Source organism: Triplophysa dalaica, chromosome 18 (assembly GCF_015846415.1).
Source record: "Triplophysa dalaica isolate WHDGS20190420 chromosome 18, ASM1584641v1, whole genome shotgun sequence".
NCBI lineage: Eukaryota > Metazoa > Chordata > Actinopteri > Cypriniformes > Nemacheilidae > Triplophysa > Triplophysa dalaica.
In genome coordinates this window covers 6,941,978-6,965,055 of record NC_079559.1, presented here as the reverse complement: position 1 = coordinate 6,965,055, position 23,078 = coordinate 6,941,978, and the positions used below count along the sequence as shown (strand labels likewise).

Sequence of the window (23,078 nt, the reverse complement as noted above, 5' to 3'; positions counted from 1 at the left end):
TGGCAGTGCCAGCCAGAGTAAAATCTCAGTGGTCCATAATCCATAAATTATAATGGGTGGTTATTAATGTCATAAATATTATAAGTAATAAAATGTTACAATGTTTTTATTTCAACTGGCATTACTTCAATACCATCCAAGTTCTAAAATCGTATTAAACCCAAAGTATAGTATTTTTTCACTGTCTACTTTTTCTGATTCTACAGTATTGTGTGTTCTTAATGTATTTCTTTCTGTTCACATTTACATTAAAAAAATCGCCTATTTTCTCTTTTGGAAAACGTTCATGATGTTTGGCGACAATTTCAATTTCACAATTTGTTCATTGCATCTTTAACAAACAGGTAAATACAGAAACATGAACTAAAAATGCATTACAGATCAGCTAAAACACTCACACTTCCATATTCCACCAATTTTATAGGACGGACACACACACACAGACACACGCACACATACACACACAGACACACGCACGCACACACATATACATGAAAGGAAAGCAGTTCAGGAAAGGCAGGGAGGAGATGAAAGGAGAATCAACATTATGATAAACATGAATCAGAGAGAGTGAGAGTGAGAGAGAGAGAGAGAGAGAGAGAGAGAGAGAGGTTGATAACCCTGCAGGTTTGGGTGGGAAATAGCCCAGCTGTGTTCCAGATCTGATCTGTGACTATAAGCAGGAGAACATGACACACATCCCCAGAGTCTGTAACTCAGCCTGCTTCAAATTCTCTCTCTCTCTCTCTCTCTCTCTCTCTCTGTCTCTTTAAAACGCACACAGGTTTACCTATATGAACGAACAGCAGTGGTAGGAGTCTGGACTTTTCCCAGTTTCCTTTGCACATTTATCTTCATATTCAACGTATGGGCTATGCTCACATTTCAACACCAGCAAGAGTTTCTCAAAATTCCAAACATTTCTCAATCAAAATACAAATCATTCTGAGAGAATTACACTGTCTGAGAGCATTAAATGAACGAAAGCCGGTCCTGGAGATAAGTGAACTTGGAAGGACTCTCTCTCTTCATTTCTTCACTGGAATGAACATCATATGGTTTAGATGCTATCAGACATCTCAGGGTCTGATAAACTCAGAGCAACGGGAGACTGTTATCTCTCTCAGTGGAGGGGTGACTATCTTCAGAATGTGAAAGTTTTTATGTTGTGATAGTACATGTTGATCCCCAGTCCTCTTAGAAAGCTCTATAGGTGTGTCTTTGTAGAACAACTTTTCACAAAATTACTGAGTTCTCAAATCTTGTTGGCAAATATGCTTCCATTTAAATTCATAACCTAAAAATGCAAATAAAGTAAAAAAGAAAACCTATTTTCCAAAAGCAGATCCTGCCCCCCCCATCACACACAAGGTTTAATAAAAGTCCTGAAGCCCCATGCAGCTCAGTTCATCTCTACCGCACTATTTGTTCAGAGCTGTGAGCTTCCAGGGGGCTAAGTTCTGTTTGACCTCTGACCTCACTCAACAATACTTTTCTCCTTCTCTACTGTTTATTCATCCCTTCATTCCATCTCTCCCTCAGCACCTAGCGACCGACCCGGACATTTAGCTTTTCTCCTCCTGTCGTTCTTTTTCTCTTCATAGCACAGAAGCAGCTGGAACGCTGACCAACAGTTGATTATTTTCCGCTATTTTGATCTTGCTTTCCTTTTTGTTTGAAGGGAAAGAATGGCTAAAGATTTCTCTACTGGTGCTGCCAAGTCAAATGGCAGAGTTTGTTTTTGGACAAGTGTAAGAGAAGGGGGGTGGGAGAAAATAACATGGGAAATGAGAAACTCTCTTATTAAACAGACACTGCAGAGGGTCACGGCGGCTGTGAGTGACTGTCAGACTGGAGACGACTGGATAGAAAGATTAGACGAGCAGATGAATAGATTTATATGGCTATCCAGAAGGGAGAGAAATGAACCATGCTTGACCAATGTGCCACGAATGTCTCTTGGCGGTAACACACAAAATCTCGAACCTCCTGGAAAGAAAAAAGTAAGAGAGTAGGCAAGGTAACAAATAAAACTTGTGTCCACTATGTGCTCCATACAGATACGCAAAGGATCTGTTTTGTGTTTCCTCACAGTATACATTATATCATTTGCTGGATTAAATCATTATTACATTATAACATAGAAGGTTCAAGTTTGGTGCCTATTACATTTCATCGATGAATCAGCGATGGCAAATGCCATGTTTTTGTTGAGAGGCCTTTTAGATATATTCAATAAACTTTTATCCAACATTAAAATTAAGCAAGACGTAAAAGCATAGCTAAACATGTTACACACAACTCTTTTACTAGGAATTTTCCACCTTTTTCCACTGACCATTTGTCGAAAAAGAGTCTTTAAAACCATATTAGTGGAAAGTATCTGACCTCTAAACATTAAACTAAAAAGACAAAAGATGATTTGATTGTATAACCGTGGCATCCGTGTGATTGTGTGTTTTGAGTAAATTGACATAATGCACTATAACTCAGGAAGGGGGCAGTCAAGAGGTAGGAAAAATAAGCAAGGTCGTAAAAGAAGAGGGAGGCAAACCTCTATTATTGACTAATAAAGACAAAGTGCCATCTTCACAATGTTGGTTTGAAGTAGTCAGCTATACTCGGCCGCAGTCGACTGTAGTTTTCTTCTCTCATTGGGTGCTCTGAGCTGATTTTGGCTCACAATGCCCACCGACTGCACCTGTGCCCGTCTGCGCTTTTCCATAATGCCTCCGACCACTCTAAAAGAGAGTAAATCACTCCCAGCTGTGTTGCACATGTGTCTTCAGCCAGCTATTATTTATTTTGCCATCTTCTCTCTCTCCCTCTGTTCTTCACCTCATTTCTGCCTCTATTTTCTGTTTTCCTGTCATCTGCCTCATTTGCAGTTTACTTTCCATAAACAAAGATGACCATTGCTAGAGAGTCGAACGATAAAAGGCAAATGGAGAATGTTTAAAAAAAGGTATGAAAGAAATGATGCCACATGCTGTATGTTGATCGAAAGTTTGATCCAGCGAATCTGGAAAAGTCACATTACGTGAACAAACCAAAGGTCAATTGCTTCCATGCTAACATGTGTTAATAAAACACATTTTATTTATTTTGCCCTCCTCAGCTGGGAACATTACTTGAAGCTTAACATACTCTTATTTTTGTTTCTTTTCCTCTCTTGGTCTTTTTCTCTGTTTATTCTCTTCAGCTGCTAATGAAATTTTGGAATGCTATACTTGGGAGAAAGTTAGACATTCCAGAAGTATACGGCTTCTCCGAGCTTTGTTGTGTGTCGAGAGGGTTCTGCATTTAATTGGGAGACACATAGATTCCATCTGGGTAGAATGCACACCTTACATCCACCATTACCGATGAAGAAAGGAGTGTGAGAGCTGTGGAAATATTATTTTGTTGCACGATGGATGCTAAAGGCTGCTCACACATCAGCACATGGTGTATTTTTTTTGCTATCCTTCATTCCTACCTAATACATACGCAGACATGCGAAACATCGGGCCTTAATATCCGTGCACTCTCACACTCCGTCCATCAAAAGAACAGAAATAAAGAGCAGAATGATCTAATTCTCTTTCCTGGCTTGCTCTCGTCTCATCCTCTCCATCTCATTCTTTAATCCCTCTATCCATCATATCCCAGCCATCCTTTCATCTCCCTGTTTCTCGCATGGAATGCATTTAAGGTTAAAGGAAAATCCTTATTTTTGGACCGAGGCAAATGGGTCAGACTGTACAACCTTCTGCTAATCTGAGTATGCCACGGCCCCCGCTGCAGCTGGCATCACTAAAAAGCTCCCATGGGTGAGCACATACCACAGCACCCCGAACCAGAGCACATCTGCGGCTGCGCGGGAGGGCAACAACCGACATGACGTGGAAACGTAAAAAACAGAGACAATAAAACGACACACGCAATACTGAAATAAACTGCCGGCGATTACAAGGCCGGCGGGGGGTCGGCTCGGAGCACAAAATGCTGGCTGGATGTGAAGTGAGATAGATGGAGAGCATTCGTGCTGTTCTGGTGCTGGTTTGATCACGGCCCTTTTTGGGATTACCGCACTGGCAGGTTGACAGAGGTCTGCAGAGCACTTTGCTGAAAATAGATTGTTTAAAAAATGTTTAATCAATTAAATATTGTTCCAGTGCACACTGAGATTACACATGCAATAGAAAAAGACTCAATACTCTAGTGCAATAGATTAGTTTGAAGATGCAAAACAATAGCGGAAAGTTGAAATGAATGATCAAAACATGTTTCATTCGTTGAATTGTTCTTTAGTTCAGTTTAAGTTGCAGTATGTAAATTTGAAAAGTGCATTTTTTACTTTTAATAATTAATTTATTGCTCAGAGATTTCTCTTTCATAATTCAGGGAATTTTATGTTTTTAGATCATTTTTATTTAAGTATCAACTATAAGTCTCAGATGTTTCTCTTAAAATTCTTCAAAATCAAGAGAATGAAAAAAGAGATTATTTTCTCATTCAAAGGAGTAGTTTACTTCAAATTTGCCCCCATTCACTTTCCATAGTCATTTTTATTCCTACTATGATACACATAACTCAAATATAACAAACACATTCAATGTTGGCAAATTTCGAAGTGAACTACTGCTTTATAAAAAATATTAAGAGTATGGAGGTGTAAAATTAATCTAGATTGTATAGGTAAAATATTTTGGATTTAGATAAATTTGGTAAGAAACCATTGAAATGTGGAATAACATTTTGATTATTGCAGATGTGGCAAATCTGAGCTCAGTTTGTGACATTGTTGATCTCTTATAAAACTCTCAAACATTTTTGACATTTTGTTTTTTCTCAGGAGCAATATCTGAGATGTAAGACTTTAAACTGGTCTCTCCATTTAATCTCATTTAATTGATGTCTAGGGTTAATAATTGAGATATAAAAGATATCATTCACTTAAAATTCTATTGAACTTGTATTGAAAAGGGAATATGAAAAAAAAGGGATTTACATGAGCCAGACTCAAACTCTTTTTCCTGCATGAGCACCACAGCTCAACATGTTTTGCTTAACTATGCAAGGCTTAAGCTTTTAAACATATCACTTATATAATACAGACCAAGTACACAGTACATTGTGACCGGCGCTCCCAGCACTAGAAAGGACAAGCTTTCATTTCTAGCCTTACTCTGTGAAGTACAGGCTAAATCTTCGGTAAGCTAGTATATAAATCAGTCAGCATCACTGTTCTCATAGGCAATTTTCATTACTGTATTTCTGTCACACATGCTCACCAACACACCCTCTCTGTAAATCTCAAAGGCAATTAGTGTGACGGCTCCCAGCCAGAACAGAGAAGTGTAATCAAGTACACAAATCAACTGACCACACATGATCGGGTACCGACGTGTAAGCCAGCAGAATGCATGACAGTGTGAAATTGAATCTACCTTTCCATGCAAAATAACAGAACAAACTCGCCCTCCTTCCATTTCCAATGGCCACTCCTGTCAAAACGCTTAACTGTGATTGACAGCCGGAGCTGGGCGATTCAGCCAGTCAGGAGTGGCCTGAAAGTGAAGCGGGAGGGACTTTCAGATTTAAGCCCATGAGTTTGGGACAGATGCAGTGTCGCTGTGGTCTGTGGCTGTTGCACACCATAAATTCTCTCTAAAGTGGCTTTACTTTTTATTTTAATGGGGGCTGTAAATTTACGACCCTTGGACCCTGGAGATAGAGTCGTTTTTAAAGGTGCACGCCCTGTCTTTTTTTTTGTCATTCTCACATTCGCTCCCCATACCTGTTTCTCTGGAAACTGGCCATTATATGCAGCCTATTTGTGTATGGTGGCGTAATATTTGGCAACTTCTTAAGGAAAAAATCATATTCAATTGATTATGTTTATAGTGTGTGAATAAATGAAGAGTGCGCTCATAAGTAAGGGTATAAGGAACACATTGTTGCCTATTTGTGTCTGATGTGACATCACAGCTGCTTTGTAACAATGAAAATTGCAAAAAGCGCTATATAAATAAAGTTGATTTGACTTGACATCATTAGTTTGTGGAGGACAGAAAATGACTAAGCTTGTGTTTAAAAAAAATGACTCTTTCCCTCTCTCTTTCTCTTTAAGGTGCTGTTTGCTCTAAACCAGACTCTACTCCAGCATGAGAGTTTGCGTGCAGGCATTATGCAGGGCACCTATACCACTGAGGACCTCATCATGCACTACAACTGTGGTGACCTCAACTCCATCATCTCAAACCATGACACGTCACAGGTACACAATAACTTAAAAGCTACTTTATACAACCCGTAAGAATCTTTTACCCATGCAATAGTAAAATAAACATATTACCAGGCCCTCTCGCTGGGTGTGGTATATGATATAATGTTTTAACTCATATTTGTGGACATTCTCCAAAAACTGCATAGACAAACCTGGACACACATTTTTCCTGATTTAGTACAAACGTTTTATTGATGGTCATTGTTTTATATTAAGTTGATGATGTGTCTTATCAGTTTACCCTAACCCTCAGAGAATGTGTACCAGTTTTCATTAAAACATTAGTCTTTATTTAGTCCTGTTTCCTACAGGATTGTAGGATTAACTTCTAGTCCATAACAAACAGTCAAACTCACACGCATTAACACAATGCTTGCGTTTAGTTTTCTTCTTACACATCACGTGAGTTGATGTACAACTGTATATATGTGTGTACATATATGTGATGTAATGGAGTCATTATGAGCTTAAAGTTTGAGCAGCAGCAGGTTCCTTTTGATGGATGGCATACAACTCTCCACTTCACCCAAACCACACACACAGAGAATAAAGAACACACACTGAAGTAAAAATGTGAGGGGTCGTTGAGAGGAGGAAGGGAGGAAATTTCTCTCTGTTCTTCCATATTTCCTGCAGAGGTCAGACACGGGGCAGTTAATGGCTCTACTGTTTGATAAGATATCTATAAGCTTTTCCTTTCACTGCTTTCTTCCTCTCCGTCTCTTTGTCTTCTTCTCTTTGTTACTATAACCAGATGCTGACCTCCAAACATACATGCTATTTTTTTAAGTTTTTGTAATGCTTTGTTATTGATATTAAGAAATAAGAAAACATGCACTGCGTTGTAGAGCGATGTGCAATGCCGTATCGCTTTTGTTAAATGGAATTCCTAACAAAAGTTAGGAAGAAGGTGGTTCATCTATCCTGTCTATCACAGCACAAGGGTACAGAAAACAAAACATAAATCGCTTACTCACTTCTATGACGATTGAAAAATCTCTACGTTAGAGATGAAGCATCTCGGTGACCTGTTTGAAAACAATCATTATATTCAGATCCCATCCAGACTTAAAGTCTGTACTAACATGAAATAAGAATGAAAGTTAATACTAATAAAATATCGTAATAAAATACATTTGAAATTTAAATAGTTAAAATGGCAAAATATAGAAGAGTCTTTATTTTGTAGAAGAAAGAGATATAAAGAGGAAGAGAACGTTTCTCTGAAAACCTCTGTAAACGTTTGGATGCTAACAGGGATAGAGCAGTTCATCTGTCAGTGTCAGAACACGCACGCACACGCACACACGTACTGTATGTGCTCGGCACACAAACGCAAGCCAAAGGTTTGACTTTCAGTCAGCTGCACTTTAGTTCTATTGTGATAGTGCACAGCTCAGACAGGAATCTCTCAGATAAACACACACACTCACACAGTGATATTTACCCTCTCTGCCCAAAAGGTTCACTCATTAGAGGGGTGTGTGAATAAGCACACATGCACACACACACACACACACACACACAGTTAGATGTTCCAGATCTCTGGGTTCTAACAAGAGGCCATCTTACTATTTCCCTTTTAAGTCTCTCTGTCTTCCTCAGTCGCTGTACGGTATTCCATTATGGGGACTTCTGGAGAATGTATAGCTGGTCATGACATGGGAAGTGTCCTTTTTCCATAAATTACAGCTATGCGGCCCGAATTTGGCACTTTAACTAGCTGAATGTACTGCTCCTGTCAAAAAATCTATACCATTTCCAAAACTATTCCAGTAGACCACACTGCATACTTAATAACAAAATCACAAGAGACAAGAGACAGTTTCCTCATTCATCTCTCTTTTTATTCCCATATGCTTTTCTATGCCATTTTCTCATGCTTCTTACCATCTGTCCGTCTGAATCTATGTATAACTGCATAGACAGACACAGCCAGCTGTAGAAAAGCTCTTATACATTATACAACACAGGAAATAAAAAAGGGTGTAGAGTTTAAACACATGCACACCGACAGTAAAACAGTGTTTGAATTAATGTGTAAATGTCTTTGTATAAAGTTCCTAGCCACCTATTTTCTCACTCAGATGCCAGCCATGCCTTTAGTAATCTCTCTCTCTCTCTCTCTCAGCTTCCGCATCTCATCAACAGTACCCTGCCAGATCACGAGCGCTTGACTGCGCAGCAGATTGACAGTTACCTGCGTCAGGAGCTCATTTACAAACGCAATGAGCGGATGGCACGCCGTGTCTCCGCCCTCCTGCAGAGAAGCCCCACACAGAGCTTCTTCTTTGCTTTTGGAGCTGGTGAGTCACATGACCTTACAACCACCACTCTCTCGCTCAAACAAACACGCACGCACACACACACACAGGCACATACATAGACACAGAGACTATGCTGGTCGAAAACATGAAAATGAGTTCAGTTAACACAGACAAGTTATTATAACTAGACACACACACACACAAATTCTTCCAAATGGTTGTAAAACTAAATGGCCCTCAAAACTTTCCCACAACTGAGAAACACACACACATCACTTTCATTCCTGCTCTGTGTGCACCTGTGCAAATGTGAACAGTTTGCACAGTATGAGAGAGAAGTCTTTAATTTTATCTCACATTCAATTTTGCGCTTTTATTGTTAACATTAATATGAATATATTACCTTATTATATTACTTCACGATTTCTCATGGCGCGCAGTAAACATTTTGGCAATTCAAAAACAGTTTGTCACGTAAATAAAACACTACCATTGAGTGGATTACGGACAGCTGAAATTAAAATAATTACTGACAACTGAAATTAAAAGAATATGTTTCTCTGCAACCAAACACGTAGATAAATTACAGACCAAAATATCTCCAAGGCTGTGACTAAATCCAAACATACAGTCACTGGCGGTCAACAAGCAAAGTGTGAGTTGTTTGTTTCGATTGGCGTTCCAGGTAAATACCACTAATGTTTCCTGAGCTCTGCATCAGGTCCCAAGAGATAGCTGTGGTGTATACAGGACGTGTGTTTACGCTTGTGTTTCTTTCATTAGCACAAACAGTCTAATTCTAGACTACAGTGAATGACCGTGACAAATAAAAGCGTGTAAATGTCATAGCCAGACGCTTTACGGTACAACAATATCTGGTCGACTGAAGCTCTAGTTTGCGTCTCTGGAGTGTTAAGGCCCGTCTCTAACTGTGTTTGTTTTAAGCTCTTGTTTGAGTTACTCACAGTTACGCTGTGTTTGCTTTGGACCATTTCACCAGGAAACGGGTCAGAGCTACTGACATAAAGCAAAATTAGGATTTTAAACCTGGACTAGGAGGGTTCTACAGTTACCATAATGTTCCTTGAGGCTTTCTGGGGGTCATTATGCTACAGTATACGCGGTGGTGGTAAGTGGTTTGAACAAATCATCCATCTTTGTTCTACAGCCATCACCTTCCTTTTTTTGACAATCCAAACCATGTTCTACAGGAAGTCCAATGGCACCGGAAATCATCTCTTGGGAAATCATACACATATGCCCTTACACATACCTCAGGCCATGACCTTGATAGCTAAATAATTCATAATGTATAGCAGGTAAAAACTGTGGGTGAGATTCAATGGTCAGCTATAAAATAGCTAGAGATTCTGTTTAAGTTATACTGCCTTATCCTTTGGAGTGGTAGGGCACATTAAAACCATATGTAAAATATTTATTTTATGTTTACATATTAATATTTTATTTTCATAATTACATACTATACAATAAATACATTTGACAGAATTGTCATTTTTGGGTGAACTATCACTTTGAACTTTTTCTACCGGCATTGATAGTGTTAAAAGAGGGCTATGCTAAATATTTAATCTCGGATTTGTTATTTCCCTTGTTTTATTTCTTCCTCCTTAAAAAACAGATAAATCTAATATTAGTCCTGGGCTTCATTTTGAGTTTTAATAGATTTCTGTTTGTCATCAGACAATATATTTTCATTTTCTCAAGTCTTTCATCTGTATTGCTTTCTTCTTTTTTGAGAGTGACCTTATGAGACACTGAAAACTACATTACAGTCATAACAGGTCAACCAATAAGCAATAACACACCAGCATGGCACATCTGTTTATGGTAGAGATCACACACACACGCACACGCACAAACACAATAACATACACAAACACTTTCTCTATGTCTTTTCACTTAAGCTTTAGTTGAAAACTGTTTCTCTCACACACAAACATATTTACCGCATCATATTGTGATTAGCAGTTTGCTAAATGTGGAGTGTGTTTTTGTTTGTGTGTGTGCCGTTTCAGCAGGTTCTCATTTGCCCGGTTCCTCTGTGCAGCACAGAGTTTCATAGTCTTATTGAAAACATCCCAAGGAATTTCCTGCGATGGCCACAGCCCAGGCACAACTCTATTCTTTAATACACACTCAACACGTGTGTGAGATAGAGATGACGCTAATAACACAGGTGCAAAAGAACTAATGCAGTCTGTTCTGGTGAGCGCACGGATGGCCATTTATCTTTTACTGTGTTTGAATGAATCATTCATCATCATCCATCAGTGTGTGTGTGTGTGTATTGAGGAGGAACACTTAGCACATGTGTTTTGCAGTTGTTTGTGGCGGTTGCCGCATTGTCGTTCCTTACAGAAGGGCTCAAAAATAAATGCTTCAATGGGCTCTTCAAAAGGACAATAAGGTTATTTAGAACACATGCAAATAAATGAAGACATTTAATTCCTGCACATACAAATCTTTAAAACTCTTTGTTGTGGAAAGTGAATCTTGAAATGAATAAGATTACTACAGACCATCTCATGGGCCCCATCCCAGCATTTAGACAGCTAGATCGCCAGATCTAGGTCAGGGCCTAATAAAACCAATACTATGACAAAACGACATTTCACTTTAACATGTTTGAGGTAAATCTTGACTGATACCCTACAGTTTCTCGCTCACTCATCTGTCATTGCTTTTGATTGGTCAGTCCACCAGTATGGCACCACAATCCGCTTGTTAAGCCTGACGTCACGCACCACCAACCGTTCTTTCAAATGCCATAGTAAAATAACAAAAAATGCTAATATACGCTCACGGCGTGATGTTAAACTGTCGAAGCCCTTAGATCCCATAATTTATCCCTATAACAAAATCACAAAATGCCACACTGTGATTCTATTTTTACAAATGATTAAAATATTTATGTCAGAGATTCTGTGAGCCTCGAGACTGTAGTATATACTTTGAGTTTATAAACGTTCTGCATAAATGTGCGATATGAATCAACAGTGCTCATAAACGGCTATTTTGATAACATCCTCCATTGAAATGAGTGGAGGTTTGGAACCGGGCCTACGTCACGACTTAACAAGCGGACAGGCCTATATAAATATACACACTACCGTTGAAAAATTTGGGATCACTTAACTGAATTGTTTCTCATGATCTTAAAACCTTTTTATCTGAAAGGGTGTGTTTAAATATAAAGATGTTTTCTTTTGCCGTTAAATGATTACTTCAAACTGTTTTTCAATAAAAGGCGCAATTAAAACACAATCAATTCTAATGGCTTTCGGGACCCTGGAGGAAACCCTGCGTTTGTCTTAAGGCGGCGCTGTGTTGGTCTGTGTCTGGGAGGACGTTTGTGCAGATGCTAAAGAGACTCAAAGTGCTAATTAGATCAGCAGAGCTCATTATCTGACTCCGCTATTACACGCCCCATTAGATACTAAAACAACTGATCTGAGTGCTAATGGATTTTACGCTCACATTACACATGCTCACCCACACACACTTTCTCACAATCTGTTTTACGGTGAGGCCGTACCTGCGAGTTCAGCCAACCCACACGTTCATTCAAAGAGTTTGTTAGTGCACTCCTAAGCAGAGGAAAAGAGAAGGAGCTGAAAATCTCCGTTTGCCACAGTATGAGGGAAAGTGAGTGATGTCTTAAACTCGTGCTCAGTGTGTCATCGGGGGGTTAAAGCGAGGACTTTACGCATGGTTGCGCATAATCATTACTCCTCTGAGACAGACAAACAAAACCACCAGATGATCTGTTTCTCATCTGTGCTAATTTGACTGTGTTTTAAAGCAATTTGTTTTAACTTTTTTAATATATATATATTTTTTTAAGAATATATTTTTTTCATGCCAATAAAGCATACACAATAGAGAAAAAAATATATATTAAAAAGGCGATGGAGATAAAAAAAGCACGACTATCTGCAAGAAAGTGTGCATGTTACCATTTCATGTGCGTGTATCTCTATAGAAAGGCTTATTTCTCTTGAATTATGTCTGCTGCTTCATTCATTCCCTTCAGCATTCAAAGAGACCCGACTCTCTGAAACTAAAACAAACTCTGGGGCGATTTCCACTAAATGCTTTAACCTCTGTGAGACTGTTAATGCCCTCCTGTTCTCACTTTGTATCTTTCTTCTATTCACATTTCCCTAAACATTAAAATGGCCAGATCCATTGGACTCTCTCTCTCTCTCTCTGTGTAAAGTTTGCTTGCCCACCACTCCACCAGTCACTGTATGAGAAATGTAAATATTTAAAGCCATAAAGGAAACAGTCTCTGTGTTTCTGCATCAAACCCTTGAACCCCACACAGACCTTTAAACAGTTCAGCCCAGTTCCTTGAATCCCTACCACACCCAATGCCAGCCCACTCATTAAAGAGTCTGCGTCTCCCACCCGAGGAGTCCCATCAGACAGGTAAAAGACAGAAGCACCCCCTTAATTCTCACTAATCTCTCGGCTCAGCTCAGATATTCCAGAGATGACCCGAGGGCTGGAATTTCCTGATCTCACTGTTAGATTTACAGAAGGTGCGAGAGCTGTTCTCTAAAGTGATTTGTGGGTCATATACTCTCGCATACACCCGGGGCAGTACAGAAGGTTTGTTGACTCAGAGACCATGTTGAGATTTATAGATTTCCTGCTGCTCTAAAACTTGCAGAGGGCAGTGTGTGTGTGTGCGTGTGTGTGTGTGTGTGGGTGTCTGTGTGTGTGTGTGTGCATGTGTGTGAGTTTGTGTGAGTGTGTGTGTGTCTGGATTAGATGGAGCTGTACTGCATTACAGGTCAGTAGTTTGTGGGGTTATCATTGGGATTAAGAACGGGATAGCGACAAAATGAATGATTTAGAATACTTCTGTGGTGGAGGCTTCCCTCATACATCTTACACAGATATACACACACGCTCAGGATAACAGACAGCAAACAGAGGAAATAAAAAGAAAACATCATAACAAACATAAATTATCAAAATTATTAGGAAAATGGCTGATTGGCATTTCATGTAGTATCACAAACGTATAGCTTTCATTATGCGTTTCATGCTTCTTAAAGTAATTGTGTGTGTGTGTGTGTGTAAAAATATATATGGAAATATAATGTAAAATATAATATGTTATATTCATATAATATATTAAATAATAGATTCCTATATATTAAAACCAACTGTATCATTTTAAATAAAGTGGAAATTCCTTATGTATTATTCTATATATTTGATATAATAATTAAGTATATACTATCAATATATAATATTTATATTAAATAATTTATGTATAATCAAATATGTTTTTTCTATATTTGTAAATATATATTTTTCCTTTAATTATTTTAGTATATAATATATCATTATATAAGGTTGACAAATATACCCTATACCGTACTGTAGTAATGTGATGTGAAAATGTACTATATATAATATATAATATTATTCATATTTATATTTATAATATAAAACAGAATAAGAAAGATTTATCTTCATTTTTAGTTTTTTTTTCTGTCACAACATAGGACAAATTTACTACTTCTGTATGATTGAATATGTATATAGTTAATGTATAGGGGCAAGGAGTGTGTGTATGGTTTGGTGTGTTAGGAATCAGTGTGCATGAATGTGCTGACATACGTGGACAGAACCCAAAATACTCAAACCAACTGGAACTGGGGTATTTGATTGTATAGAAATGCCTTATAAGTCCTCCTAAAAAGTGATGAAGAACCTCTAATTACTCAGAAAAAGACTAGCTCTGGGTTTTACGGTCTCAAACTTATAGCTTCGGTTTTATATCCTTCTACATAACATGTCATTTAGAAGACATTAATGCTTGAATTTACAACATATATCAAAGTGATTTAGTGGGTTTTTAATCAGGCACTGAACAAAGTATCTATTAAAAAATCTTTCAGCCAATGGAACCACTTGAGTGATTGAAATATACACTATGTGGTTACAAAACAAATACCACAAATAAATCACAATAAACTGTATCAGCTTTGGGAGAGCTAGCGCTCAGTGAGTTTGTTTTCATGGAGCATGGGTTTGTTTGTTTGTTTGGTTCTGGGCGTGTATTTATTTATGCACGCCAGTGTTTTGGGTGTGGGTGCCTGTAGAAGAAGAGAGTGAGAGATTAATCTATGCTGGTCCATTGTCCATGCAGACAATGTCAATGCAGAGCCATTGAATTTTAGCATCCACACGACATGCGGGCAATGCAAGTCCCGACCAAGAGAAAACATCTCCAGGTGTTTTGTGGAAAATGAAATGATAGCCATCGCTATGTGGTGAGCGTTCAGCCAGGTGACCACCCACACTTCACCGCAGCCTGAAACTTAAGCTAACTACTTCCTCTGAAAGCGAATGTTCCCTCAGTAACTACTTCCTCTACTAAGCGAAGGTCTGTGAGAGCAACCCGTCCAGCGGGGTCATTTATGTGGTTGAATATATGTAAATTTATGCAGCCTATGAAATAGATCACCTCACACGGAATGTGTTTTACTCAAAATATCTTTAAAGGCAGCTTTTAACAAAGTTTTATACGAACATTTATAAGAGGATGTGGCCGTGCAAATGTGCTGACATTACTGTCGTGTCACTGAACCTCTCTGAATCTGCGCTCTCAGCTGAGGCCCGGCCTCAATGGGACGCCTGTTTCTTCCCACCATGCTGATGGGCGAGGTGCCTTGCTGAGCGGCATAATCTGACCGTATGATCTGACCGACGCTCAGCGGTAGCCTCTTCGCGCTCCGTGCCAGTCGCCCCTAGAAGCCTTTGAACTTCACGGTCAAGAAAGCGCCGCGGCCCCCCTCTCCTCCATTCCCCCGCCCCGTCTTCACGAGTGATCAGCGAAATAATGATGATAAAGAAGCATGAAAAGAGACAGCCTTGAAGATTTTCAGCGTGCCGTTAATAAGCTCGCGAGCATGCTGAGGCGATGAGGTCAGGCTGTATTAGCGCTTATTGCTGGGTTGAGTGACACACAGGATTATCGGCCGCGCGGAGAAGTGAAACAGCTTTCATCAGCGTGGCGCTGGAACGCGTGCGTTTGATGTCTCAAGAGTGAAGGAATTATGAGCGCATTATACATGAGAGCTGAGGCGGAGAGGCAGGAACATGGGGGCGTGAGATATGGCCTCATTCTTCAAGAAACAAGTGCACCTTAAGATGGACAAAATACAGGATAAGAGAGTGAGAGGGTTATTGAAACCCCCATAGACATACGACTATGTGCACTTGACTGTCTGCTTTGTGTTTGTACACATCCTTCTGACACACAGTCTATCCTTTTCACTGCCCTTCACCTTTTTAACAGCTGCTCCTTGTTTCCTGTTTGCTGCAGGTCATTTCCTGGGGAACCACAGTGTGCTCGACATTCTGCGCCAGGAGGGTTACGTAGTGACCCACACGCCAGCGCAAGAGCCCATTACAGAGTCAGTGCACACTCACACACACGCACACAAATCTATACAGTTTTGCATTGAGAACAGTCTGAGGTTGTTATAAAAAACTGAATTCTGATTGGATAAGCCGTGTTCGAAGCCAAATCAACACAAGTGTGTTTCTCCAAATCACTCACATCTCTTTTAAAACAAAAACTCCAAAACCAAAAGTTAATTACCATTAGTATTAGGGGTTTCACAATATAGGTATTGACAATAACTGTGATATTCATAATGATTATCAATATTGCGTTAGTACTACACATATGATAATATTGTATATATTTCAGTGTTAGTATCTGGTTGAAGGGGGCTATTTCATGATAACAGCCGGCTGCTTGTAGATTATCTTGCACGGCTACTTCCCATATGAGAAAAAAACTTTGAAATATGTCTTAGCTCCTTTTTACCAAATGCAGACTTTACGTGAGCAAAAGCCGTTTACTTTCAGTTTTAAGGTAAGAAACGACGTTCAAATGTCACAAACAGGCAATTTGGTTGAATCATTTGTAAATATAATTCCACATATGTTATTTAAATACATTCCATTCCATCCATTTTCTACCGCTTATCCGAACTACCTCGGGTCACGGGGAGCCTGCGCCTATCTCAGGAGTCAACGGGCACCAAGGCAGGATACACCCTGGATGGAGTGCCAACCCATCGCAGGGCTATTTAAATACATCTCATCTCATCTCATTTTCTACCGCTTATCCGAACTACCTCGGGTCACGGGGAGCCTGCGCCTATCTCAGGAGTCATCGGGCATCAAGGCAGGATACACCCTGGATGGAGTGCCAACCCATCGCAGGGCTATTTAAATACATTTCATATTTAATTTGTAAAAGAACCTGTCAAAATTGCTGCATCCAGGTTACCATGTGCTATTATTTTTGAGCGGTTGTTATCTAGGAATAACAAACCTGTCGCGACTGGCCAATCAGAATCAAGCATTTAGTTTGACATAAAGGTCAAATCACTTTTATTCTGTAACAATAATAGATGTGTTTTTAACAATCAATATATGACAGAAGCTAAACTCTTAAAAAAGGGTGCTTCAAAGGGTTCTTCAATGCCATAGAAGATACTTTTGGTTCCATAAAGATCCTTTAACATCTCTTTCACAAAAGGTTCTGGTGAAAAAAGGTTCTTCAGATGGGAAAAAAGTAAGAAAGACATGGTTCTTTAAAGAACATTTGACTGAATGTTTCTTTGTGGAAGCAAAAATGATTCTTCCATGGCATTGCTGTTAAGAACCTTTTAAGCGCCTTTATTTTTAAGAGTGTAGTAAACAGTTAATAGTGGAGTTTACCTTCACTTTTTCATTACTTTTGTGTCTGTTTACGACTTCTTTTAATCCCCATCATACTGTGCCAATAACCTTGCACATGCACACACACATAATAATTATGAAGTTATCAAACAACACAATTTCATTGTATTTACCAGCGCAGAAAGTTGATGATGCTACATACACACACACTCACCAGTGTGTCATCGTTCACCTCATAGAAACCCCTATTACTTTATAATTCACCGGGAGGATATTCCACTTACCGTGTTAAACTGCAAACAGAGCTGAAATATGCCTTTGATCTCCCCCCTGCTAACCATGACGTGGTGGGCCAGACTTGTTCTTTGCCAACTCAGATGCCTCTTAGGCTTCATCCATTTGTCTTGTAAAAAGGGGTGTTATGCCGGCTCACACAAAGGGAACCCCCCCTGCTGGCATATTTATATCTGGCATATTCATATCTAGCTGGCATATTCATATCATTACTCAACAGCCCTTCGGGAGGAGGGGGGGAATGGAGGTGATCCAGAGGCTGTGTAGGTTGTTCTCGTTAAAACAGCAGTTGTATGGGCTCCAACGTCTAGTCAAAGCAAAGAAGCGAATGGAAAAATGAAGCACAGAGCAGGCGAGTGGTCCCAAAAACTAAGTGTTAACTTGCAAAAGACCACAACAATGGCCGACCATCGTTTTAAGAGCCTCCTGTTGCACATTTTAGTTCTAACTGTTTTCCCTGGCAGACTGCAGGAGTGGAAGTGGTAGATGGAGACGGAGAGGGGTCTCAAATTGCTGGACATGATGACAGTGGCAGTGGTAACAAGCTGACAGCTGTATGGACTGACTGAATGACAGACTGACTGTGGTTTAGAAACACAAACCCTTCCAACATTCTCCGGCTCGCTCCTTCCCTCTCGCTCTCCCTTCTTACTCTCGACACTGGAGAGGAAAAATGAGGTGAAACGATGGGCAAATAAAACACCATTTGATGGCAGCCAGACAGATGTTTACTAAAAGCTCATAAACCACAAACGCGAGGCCCTAAACGATCGTGTTGTGCGTTTGCGGTGCACATATGGGTGATTACGAGATTGAAACCAAACAAAATGTTTCATGGATGCATTAAACACGACTGTTCGGTCTGACCACAGGGAGGCAGCTTGGAATGAAGTAGGGTTCACCATAAGACGAATGGCATCACGGTTACCCAGCAAGTGTGGCTTTTGGATGATGTTCACTGTGTTGGAATGGCCCAGTGGGCACTGAGCAGCTGGACGTGACAAGTGTGCACAGAGACATAATCTTGGGCAATGCTACGCCCTACTGGTGTAGTTAGGTTGGTGTAGTAAAATTTGTATAGTTCTGAATGTATGATGTTAACATTTAAAATTTTTAGCAGGATGAAAGACAGTTCACCATTGTATCGTGCAAGCAGTTGGCAGTATGGGCTGGAATGTCTAAACTTTAAAATCAGTAAGGGTGCTTAATAATCTCAAATTGTGGTTTTGACCCCAATGGTAATTTTGGCTCTTCGTAAATTCTTAGCAAGCTGAAAAGTTGATATGGCCCTGTTTGAAGTCCAAAGTCTCTTTGAAACACACGGACACATATGTACACACACATAACACCAGAGCTTTTTGCCAACAGTCTCTTATCTGACATGTTTTAAAGGTGTCTCTTGATGCTGCCCAGTTCTCAGATAGCCTGCGTACATATTTTAAGCAAACATGTCATATTTATTTTGAGAACATCACATACAATGTTACTGCATGCCACAAGTTTGATAACCGGTCTCTCCATGTTCTCACTTAAGGAGCTGGTCTAAGATGGAGGTGACCACTACGATTCCCACTGAGGGGATTTCTGAACCCATGACAGATTGGACATCAGAACCTTCTGAGCTGGAGGAGGAGAATCATGAGGAGCTTACCCACTTACTGTTGCCAGACAGTCTCAGCCAGCTAGAGGAGTTTGGCCGGTACAAGCACCCCCGTAAAACACACCGTGCACACAGTCGACCGCGGCTGTTCAGTGACTTGTGGGTGCGCATAGGAGACAGGTGAGAAAGAATCATGTGCCAGAAACCCCATCAGGAAATCTAATGCTGCACAGTAAATGAGCACATTGCATAGAGGTGCTTTGGATTTTGGAGTTTTAACCATATTTTTTCTGTTTTGGCGGTAGTACGACGCCTAATCCGAACATCAGGATAACCAATGGCTATGTGACCGTGGACCCTCCTCAAAAACAACAAGAACATCAACTGAGAAGAACGCCACTAGGAAATGCACTGAGGCTCCCCAGCCAGCCCACAACCCCCAGTGCACTTGACTCTGCTGTTCCAAACCCAAGATACGCGCTGACTTCCCTTTTGGTCTGTTGTCTCATCTCACAACTGCTTTTCACTCCCTGAGATGGTGAAGGGTCCCTTGGAAGCTCGCAACCAATCGGAGCCAGATTAGTATCTGAGTGCCTTTGCAGAACAAAATAAAAGGAGTCAAAGAACTTTTAGGTACTGCTTAGATCAATTTTGGTGTTGAGCAAATGCTGGTTGTAACTGTTACATCTAGCGAAATGGAATCGGTACAAAAAATCATAACAGAGAACATCTGGTTATACATATGAGATGGTTGTACTTAAAGCTGATCCCTGGAATGTAATAATCAGCTTTAGTGAATTACAGATTGCGCCTTTTGTGAATGCTAAGTGACTGTTCCCTTCTGCCCTATCAAAGCAGACAGCAAAATATGAATGTGCTTTTTTCTTATGAATGAAATGGGGCAACAGAAGGTTATATGCATAAATATCAGTATCTTGTTAAGGTTCAAGCCAGTCACCTAAATTATATAATAGAGACTGTTATTATGTGATATGATCACTAATAGATAACTGATTAACTTTAAATAGTTCACACAGAGATGACACTTATGATTTGTAAATTGTGCATTTGTTCATACAGAAGTTTTATATTTATTATTTCATGAAGAGTATATTTTTCATGCATTTTCAAGTAATAAAATTAACAGAGATACAAAAATGAACTTCACGTGTCCTTTCCCTTGGTGTTTTCAGTGTTGAGATGAACGCATGCTGCCCTCTCCTGGTGGTCAAAGCCTACGGGCTGTTAAAAAACATTTTGCCGTAAAAGAGTAGACTACTATATTTCAATATATTTAAAACACAATACATACATAGGAATGTGTGTTTTCCTATTATAGAAAGGTGGGCGTTAGACTAGCTTATTAGTATAGCATAAATAGACCTACAAATAATTTCTATAGTAGCCACCAGGTGGCACACAACATCTTTACGAACTGCACGAGCCTTGACTAAATTATTTTCTCTCTGGTCTTGAGTTAAATAAACTTTTAAATGAATAACTATTTAAAAAATAAACTATTACAATGTACTATGCTGAACCCTATAATAATCCTACTTAAGGTATAAAATACATCAACTGATCATTTAGAAAAAAGTCACATTTTCTGTAGAAAATAGCCTATTTTAGGACGTTATACGAAAACTAAACAACAAATCATACAGACCCTATATATAACCTAAACGTACGTCCATTTGTGTTCAAAACGTAGCCTTTAATGGAAATATACTATAAAAACATGGCTATTAATAAACATAATTGTTTCTAAAAACATATGAACGTTTTAATAAATGTATGCAATGGCACCATAATTAAGGCTAATCTTGTTTTTATTTTATACATTTATCCTATTTAACGCAATTAAAAAAAACCTGTGAGGTGTATTACATTTAATCCCATTTTCATTCTTTGACCCTCTGTCAGTGTTCAGAAAGAAAAGGCAAGACACTTTGCAAGAAACAAGTTTTAGAATAAACAGCTATTTCGCCCCTTAAGCCAAGACAGGACAATGTTTGCCTTAGCTAAAATACCATTTTCCCTGGGCTTCGGGGTGTTATTTGAGGGAGTAGGGGTCCTGACAGGCTTTGACCCCTCCCTGGGCTTAGGGACAGAACGCCCACTGCATATTAATAAAAGATTACTGCGGAAAATCAATGTCTGAGCAAACTCATTAAAAATGCCTCTTCATCTTAAATGATTTCTGTTCTTTACCTCTTTCACTCTCTCTCCCTCGTTCTCTCTCCCCCTGTTGATTTTCGCTAGCGGTAATTACTTTCACAAGTCGTTTTTTGCCCTTTGAGTTGCACCGTTTCACAAATGAAGGTTAAGTTTGTTTAACCGCGCTGGATTTGCCATCCATGTTAAAGCATATAATGTGGAAGGCCTGACTTTGCCCACACACCTTCAAGACCCCTCGGCTTTAAATCTCCCCCTTGCCACGGTCATACGGTCCAAGGTTAAGGCCCACCAGGGCCAGACCGCGACGTAGTGTCCAAGGGCTCCTATAGCTGCGGGTTTTTATAATTGTGGAGATGAAAAGGGTCGTTTGAAATAATTTCTTACAGATCAATCAATAGCTACATATGTTTGGGTGTAGTTTTGTTTGGGCTCTTAAACGCTTTTAGGGAAAACAGAGCAGCTCTTGAGAAATGCGAAAGAATTATGGGCCTGCGCATAACAGTTATCAACCCAAGGTCTTTTAGAAATATCACGATATTAATGCAGCCTGCATGTTATGTTCCATTTGATCGATACACTGTTCAGGGCCACGTTAATACAACCAAAACAAGAGAGTGGCCATTACTTCCTAAGAAATCACCGTGAATTAAAGGACAATGTATTATTTCAATTGTGCAAACGTGCTGTTATTTGATTTCATTATCTTCTTAAGGACGTCTGGGTAAAACCCATTAGTATATCAACATTTAACTTGAAGAAATACAGCTTTACAAATATAGGCCTAAATCTATTACAGCTCTCTCCAGGCTCTAGAACAAATGATGATATTGCTTTGTTACTAAATATATTTATATTATTATTCCATAATACAACAACATATTTTATAGTAATATAAACATACAAATAGGCTATTTATAATAACATAACGATAGCCAATTTTGTGCACATTGTTTACAAGGATGAATCAGCAACAGCTGTCTAAATGCAATTATTGTAATTGTAAGATTTTAAGATGCATACGAAAGAAATGAAGAATCCGATTTCCGTTCCGTCGCCATCATAATGGTGCACATAGGGTAAATGTTTTGCCACACAGAAAGAAAGTGTTTCAACAGAGAGAGAGAGAGGGGGGGGGGGGTGGCTCACAGGTTTTCTAGACATTTCACCGATTCATTTATTCGTGAACAAGGGGCACTTCACGCGCTCTCTTTGATACCGACTGCTGCGTAAGAGAGTGCACTCAAAAACAGACGCCAACAACTATATTTGCAAAAATTAATAAAAAATAATATACAGAGAAAGTAAGAGAAAAAGAGTTGTAGGTTTTACTGACAAACATTTACATTTATTCACGTCTGATAATTACACATGAAAGCTTCCACAGAGAAACATAGAAAAACATATAACTTTCTCCAAAGTTATTCTCCCTGTAATGAATACTCATTTTAATAAACATATCTAAAACATTTTTTAGCAACTTTCAAGCAAAATGAAGCATTTTATGACCCCAGAACGATCCAGGATAAAAGGGTTTACAGATTAACAAGCATATTGCTCACACTGAGGGTCTGGGGTAGAACAGACCGATTTTCCTTCACATGTTGTACTGCATGTATTGATCTTTATTGAATTAACTCTGTAAACTTATTTCATAAGTTAATTTTATAAGCATCAGTAAACCTTGAATTTAACATTTAACAATTAATAAATGCTGTAGAATTGTTGT

General features: G+C 39.2%; 1 protein-coding gene across 1 annotated transcript in view; it reads left to right on the top strand.

Annotated features, from left to right (window-relative positions):
- Nucleotides 1-20,322, top strand: part of trabd2b (TraB domain containing 2B) — a 43,868-nt gene extending 23,546 nt beyond the window's left edge. The window contains exons 3-7 of the mRNA XM_056730049.1: nt 6,116-6,262; nt 8,403-8,577; nt 15,908-15,998; nt 19,109-19,354; nt 19,480-20,322. Of these exons, the coding sequence (XP_056586027.1) occupies nt 6,116-6,262; nt 8,403-8,577; nt 15,908-15,998; nt 19,109-19,354; nt 19,480-19,708 (888 nt within the window). The 3' untranslated portion in view covers nt 19,709-20,322. The remainder of the gene's footprint in view (nt 1-6,115; nt 6,263-8,402; nt 8,578-15,907; nt 15,999-19,108; nt 19,355-19,479) is intronic.
- Nucleotides 20,323-23,078: the final 2,756 nt, after the last annotated feature.